Source organism: Formica exsecta, unplaced genomic scaffold, assembly GCF_003651465.1.
Source record: "Formica exsecta isolate Colony F162 unplaced genomic scaffold, ASM365146v1 scaffold2, whole genome shotgun sequence".
NCBI classification, from domain to species: Eukaryota; Metazoa; Arthropoda; class Insecta; order Hymenoptera; family Formicidae; genus Formica; species Formica exsecta.
This window is the reverse complement of record NW_021849297.1, coordinates 5,221,381-5,228,558: the sequence shown is the minus strand read 5'-3', so window position 1 is coordinate 5,228,558 and position 7,178 is coordinate 5,221,381. Positions and strand designations below refer to the sequence as shown.

Genomic DNA, 7,178 nt, shown 5'->3' with positions numbered 1-7,178 from the left:
GAAACTTTAAAATTGCATATCTCTGGAACCAGAAGAGAGCGCCACAAAATTCAAAGTGCTTATTACTTAGGAATGTGCCCTCTATAATATATGTGAAAATGAAAACGATTCGTGAGGTGTAAGTTAATCTGAACATTTACTCTGTCATCTGTTATTGTGTGTGCTGACAGATAAAATAAATAAATTAATTTCCACAAAACTTCTCCGCACGATCAAAACAAAAATAAACTTCGTTTCTTAAATGCGTGAAAATAATAAGTTTATATTTCTATTTAAATATAATAATTAATCAATCTTTTAAATTCTTATTTAAGAAAAAATTCAATATTTTACGTACAACATTTATAGTTCGTTAGTATCAGCTGACCGCCGTACGTGCTATTCATACACATGAGAAATAATAAAATCAGCTGTGCAGTAAAAATCAATATTACCTGATTTGTAAAATCAATAACAGATGACAGATCGGTCTCGCATGTATGTGTAGTTACGGATCTGAGCGCGCGAGCTCTGCGCGATATCACTGGCAAACATTGATCGCTTATAACTCAAAAACTATTGCAGCCTCAAAATTTTTGTATTAGAATTTTTGACTCTATTTTATCTTTAGAATACACTATTAAAATATTGTACTAAGGTTGTGAGACACCCTGTATACAAAATATGTACAAAATATTTATATAATATTTCAAAAAATAAATAGTAAAAAATATTTATGAATATTTATCATAAATATTGTATGCTGTCTGGAATATGTATTATATTATATATACATATAAACGAAAAAATATCCGTGAATTAAATTTGTAATCTTTGATTTCTCGAATTGCTCTTTTCTCAACAAACTATATATTTAGATTCTACATATTTTAATTTTTTTCATTTACATCTGTACATATTAAATGACGCTGCATCCATAGGAAGTTTTACGATAAAGATAGAACATCCGTCATAGATATGATAACATAGAATTATATAAAGAATTTACATTATATTAATTTTCAATCAGTTTATGAATTTTATTAAATCTCTTTTTATGCAGTATAAAAATTCTGTTTTAACCAGTGCATTCACGAATTGTATCATCCTTGCTTATCGCTAAAAAATTATAACTTATCTGCGCGTTCTTTCCATATCACAGATTGTGATAAAAACCACACAATCTCATTTTTAACATTCAAAATGCACATGCAAGTATAATATTTCTTTACACAGTTTGTGGATAAGCCGTATCTTGTTTACCGTACGAACCAGTCCTCAAAATTAATAAGATATAGAAAAAGAATGATAAGAGTTTAAAATATTTAAAGTATACCTTCTGCGAATTGTAGGAAATTTTTGCAGAATATTCTTCGCTTGTGGTTATACGTAATCGCTACCTTGACGTAAATACGATTACTGGAAAATATACGAGTATGATTAATCACCGGCTTGAGAATAATGAGTTATTGCAGTTAATTTCAATCGTTAATTTTATCCCGCGATTACATAACAATGACTAATGACAGTACAACTCTATTTTTCCTTATTAGTAATGATAAATAGTACATGAGTTCAATTCTTTCACGTATTCTTTAATTTCATGTTTACAGTTTCATCATTCAAAAATTTTACAAAAAAATAAATAAGGAATACGCATACACACATTAATAATTTTTTCATTTTTTGTTCCCGTAAACTTCTACAAATAATTTACCGATTCATTGTAAAATAAAAAATATAAATATAATAAAATGAAAATAAAATAAAAATTATTTTTTACTTTTAAATAGATAATTATTTTAACGACATTTCGTTCGGTAGGAAACTGAAGAACCGAGTGGCGGCTCAGACTTCGCGGGACCGCAAGAAAGCCAGGTTGGATGAACTTGAAGACACGGTAAAAACGCTGAGCGAAAGGAACGAACAGCTCGCGCAAGAATGCACAATGCTGAGATCGCAAAATGAATCGCTATTGGGCGAGACGAAGAGGCTCAGGAGAGAAAGGGACATGAGAAACGAAACCGGAGATCAGCAACAACAGTACTGCTCCGCGTGCCAGACTCGTGTCGGCTGCGCTGCACCTTTGCCAGGATCTGCAGTATCCTATGACTACCCTCTGCCGCAGGGTGGGTCAGCACAGCCGGCATCGTGCCTGACACTAACACCAGGAGCAACCGTCCTGTTGAAGATCCTGACCCTTTACCTTCTCTCGAGGAGCTGTTTAGCGACTTCCAGAGCGAAGGATATGTCGAGCGACTCGAAGAACTGGCCGCAAGCCTTATGCGAGAAGTTACCACCGGAATGGAAGCAAATCCTCCTAGAACAGATGAGCAAGTGAGTTTCAGGAATCACATATAATTGCACCGTTGTATATACTCGCACTTGACACACGTCTACATATTTTCTTATTATTTTTCTATCATTATCTTTATTTAAAACTCATTATCAATAAATCACGGTTGTCGTTTATTTACTTCTAGTCATAAAGTAATCACTTTCTCTTGAAAATATAGACACTAACAATTTTTAATTTTTTAATTAAATAGATATTTTTTATTAATTTTAGATGTACGCTTTTTGAAAGTCATATATTGACACATAAACTAATTCTATTTTTTTTTGTTTTCGTTTTTTTTTTTTTTAATATACGATCATTTAGATATGATGCAGAGATGGATGAAATACTCCGAGATAGAATGAAATTCTAATGCAATTACAATTTTGATCCTTAGAGAAAATCCGAACGTTTCATTCATTTACTCTGCAATCGCGTTCTTCCTCATGATTCAGTCGTCGCCCCATTATTAATAATCTATCGATTACGCTCCGTTCCGCAGATGTGCGTCACAGAAGATCCTCTTAAAAAATCTGACCGTTCAGAAACAATGGTGGGGCAGGCATCAGAAGATGTGGAAGCCGATCGAGTCCGTGAAAGCATAAGTAACATCTCGTACCTACCGGATACGTCCGATTGGCATACCGTTGATCGCGACACAGAAAGCACAGCACCGATCAAGACCGAGATCGAGATCAAACAGGAATCCGAACCAACACCGGACCTCGACACTGTCTATGGCACTTATGACGAAGCCACCAACTCCATCACGATCATCTATCCGGGCGAGGAAAGTAACGGTTGCGTAGGCATTCAGGAATGCGTGCAGGAAGTGATCAGCACCGAGAATATCGGTGGCTGCGACACCGGCGTCGTCACGCATCTCACCGTTCCTCCCTTGACCACTCACCTCGGCTACCCAGTGCAATTCTCGCCGGCCTACACCGATACTATGTCACCCGCGATGAGCGACGTTCACTCGGACGCGGATAGTTGTGGCGTCTCCTCGACAAAGCTAGACTACGCCAATCTGTCAGATGGCGGTTACGAATCACACGATTCCCCGGATCCACGACTATCCAACAATGCCTTGGCCGATCCCTGGCACGAGAGTTTCACCGAGTTGTTTCCCATGCTGGCCTGACAGTTCTCGCGGAGGCGGGCTGCCGCGCGCCGCATCGAGTCGAGCGCTAGACCGATGCCGGATCGTTGCGTCTGTGATACGGGGAACTTCAGAAGTAGGACATCGCGAGGTTAATATACTTGCACTTATTAGACTATACAAGAGAAAGGAGAGAAATTTCATTCTCGGAAAGCATCATAATACGCTGAACAAATCCATTTGAATAAAAATTTACGAGTTTTGATTTGACTCTTGTATATATTTTTTTCTCTTAATGTCGAGCAGTTTAGTTTTGTAATAAGCGCTTTAAATAAAATGGATAATGTTGTGAGGAAGAAGCTATTATCAATTTTGTAAATATTTTGTAAACGTAAATTCTTTGAAAAGTATGCGAGATAAGGAAATGATGCATATTGCGTTTGTCAGCGTTAATTATAATTAATCAAATTTTTTGCATTATTACAATCATAACTTTAGCAAGGGAGACTAATAGCAAATCACTAATAACTATTTTTAAAAAGTTATTTAAGAAGATTTTCTAGCGCGTCTCATGCTAAAGTAATAGCTCTCTCCTTTTCATAATTTTGGGAAATAACCTCTTACGCAGCGCAAATGATGGCACAAAACACACTATTGATGTCTAAATATTGATTACTATAATGTATCAGGTTTGTTATAACGCAAAATTTTAATTCTTACGATATAACGTGTTAATCGTAAGAGTCCGTATTATATATATATATATGTATGTATACATATATTTTTTTGTATATATCTATGAATAGATAGTTTTTTAATTTATTCGATGTTGCAGTGTGGATACCTAAATAGCACTTTACGTATTCCAGCAGAAAATTTTTTTATACATAGACAGATGTTTATTTGAGGAATTTATTATCAATGTGTATATATAAGTATATTAAATATATATGTTTAATTCTCGATCTTTCGCTGTGTCGCAGGATACCAAATAAACTTTGAAGAATCAACTATCTCATAATATGTATTTATTTCCGATCCTTGTCCTCTGAAGCGTACGCGATTTCGTTCACTTCGTACACATGCTTCCTTCGTATAATTCTCACGATTATTTCTTTCTTTACATGGCAATGTGATTCGATATAGCGGGCGTAAGTAAACTTGTGTAATACTTCGCGCGGTAATATTCGTTAAACTTTGATCCTATACTGCTATTTAAATATTTATAAATATACGAAACCTAACGAGCGTGTGCACGGGAAGATCTTTCGTCAGGGAAGTATTTGGTGGCGAAAGTTCGCTTGTCGTACAAATACCTACTCGAACAAGTACAACGTGTACATACATCTACTAGATATTATCTCGATACAAATTATTAGTAACGATATAAATCGTATAGCACCCTTTTCATTAATCTTTAAATAACATGATAGACTCAAACTTGTGCAGTTGAAGAAATAATTTGTTATGTAAAATTATATAAAGATTCATAAGATGCCGTAAGAATTATAGAGAAGTTTCGTCAAATCTATTAATTCTTGGGCAATTAAAAATTTTCCGTAATGAACATATCATGGAAAAAGAAAGAAATTTCCTCGCAAGTTTTAACATCAAGTAATTTGACAATTTATCCTTACGAAATAAATTACTGTTAAAATTTATACTTTATTAAACAAATAATAGAGTTTTATCCACTTACATCCTCCTTTTAGATATATAACAATTTTAATTTCTTTTTCCCTAAAAAGAAAATTAAAATCTAAACTCGTCAGTTTTATTAAAAATGGCAATCGTGACGAGACAGATTATATATATATCTTCTGATGTATTTTTGCGATAATTTTCAATAATTGAAATTCTATTCACAATATTCCTTCGATTACATTCGCCCAAAGGTCAATATTTATAAAAAATGGAAATTCTAGAAAGCTATTTTTCAGGCAATGTGAGTCTCGTCTCTAACGCTTTTATATAGACGATCAAAGCAAGTAAGTATATACCGTATACATATTTCGTCGAGAGAGTAGTAAAACGGCATCGAGAGCGAAATTGCCTCTCGTTTCGTTATTATGTTACAAAATATATATTCCGAAGAGAAAGAGAGACAAATCATTTATCCGAAAAGTTTCTCGAAGCAACCGTGGCAGTAAGGCTTGTCGTTTTGCTCCTTGAACGTGCCCTTGTTCAACTGTTTCAAGCAAAACGCGCATACGAAATGCTCGGGATGGAATTTGCGGAACATTGCCGTTATGCAACGACCTATAAATACAAAGAAAAAAAACATCAAGATATTATGTGTCATTTGAAGATCTTAAACTTGAAGAAAATTTTATACTCACCAGTGATGGGCTTGTGACATCCCGCACACAATGATCCCCTCTTGGCGTGGTAGTGTGTCTCGCAATACGGCAATCCTTCATGGTCGAAGAATGAGCCCCCCTGAAACTTCTGTCTGCAATCCTACAAATCGAAAAAGTAAATGCATTTGAAAATATTGTATGAAAAATTTTAGCGTACAAAAAATATATAGTTTTAACAATGTAAAATTCTGGGGACTTTCCTAGAAAAAAAGGAAAAATATAATCCGTTATTTTATATGAAACATGAATGTATCTATATCTTATTTTGTGATTACACGTTGAGAAAATGTATATAAAGTTACACATACGAAGATACTGAGTGTGCCTTTTGTGTGAGATATATATCAATACCAGTAGTCTTAACGAATTGCTAAAATTTCCGCAAAGAATTTAATCAATGTCGTTTATTGTTCAGCAATTCTCGACTTCAATAATTAATATTTTTCTCAAATACGAAATCTTTATCTTAAGATATTAAGTAATAGGATTCTCCTCTTCCCCCCTCCCTTTACTACTTCTCTCCGCTTCGGAAGTTTAAATTAGTTGAATTTTAATGTTTAATATAATTATTGTTTCAATTATTCCCTCTTTTACTAAATCGATTAAATGCAAAAAAATAATATACCGATATAAAATTTTGGGAGCGTGTATATATACGTCCACTTGTTATTAACTATTTATTATGTATATACAAAATGGTTCGTAATGATCATCTTTCTGATCTCTGAATATCTAAAAATACATAATCAAACCATAATATTTCGATAAAGTAAAAATAAAATCAATAATTAGTTTTCTATCAATAATAATAATTTACATATGTACATATATACGTACATACATACATACATACATACATACATACATATATATATACATACATACATACATACATACATACATACATACATACATACATACATACATACATACATACATACATACATACATACATACATACATACATACATACATACATACATACATACATACATACATACATACATACATACATACATACATACATACATACATACATACATACATACATACATACATACATACATACATACATACATACATACATACATACATACATACATACATACATACATACATACATACATACATACATACATACATACATACATACATACATACATACATACATACATACATACATACATACATACATACATACATACATACATACATACATACATACATACATACATACATACATACATACATACATACATACATACATACATACATACATACATACATACATACATACATACATACATACATACATACATACATACATACATACATACATACATACATACATACATACATACATACATACATACATACATACATACATACATACATATAT

General features: G+C 33.1%; 2 protein-coding genes across 8 annotated transcripts in view; one reads left to right on the top strand and one right to left on the bottom strand.

The window, feature by feature from the left end:
- Positions 1–4,431, top strand: part of LOC115234231 — an 8,211-nt gene extending 3,780 nt beyond the window's left edge. The window contains 3 exon segments of the mRNA XM_029805091.1: positions 1,804–2,315; positions 2,633–2,691; positions 2,820–4,431. Of these exon segments, the coding sequence (XP_029660951.1) occupies positions 1,804–2,315; positions 2,633–2,691; positions 2,820–3,461 (1,213 nt within the window). The 3' untranslated portion in view covers positions 3,462–4,431.
- A 1-nt stretch (position 4,432) lies between these two features.
- LOC115234230 (leupaxin) overlaps positions 4,433–7,178 on the bottom strand; it is a 41,592-nt gene continuing 38,846 nt past the window's right edge. For 6 of the 7 annotated variants that reach the window (XM_029805088.1, XM_029805083.1, XM_029805082.1 and 3 more), the window contains 2 exons: positions 5,759–5,879; positions 4,433–5,678 (listed from right to left, as the gene is read on the bottom strand). In XM_029805088.1, coding sequence (XP_029660948.1) covers positions 5,533–5,678; positions 5,759–5,879 — 267 coding nt within the window. In that variant the 3' untranslated portion in view covers positions 4,433–5,532. The remainder of the gene's footprint in view (positions 5,679–5,758; positions 5,880–7,178) is intronic. The other variant, XM_029805090.1, reaches the window with a different exon arrangement.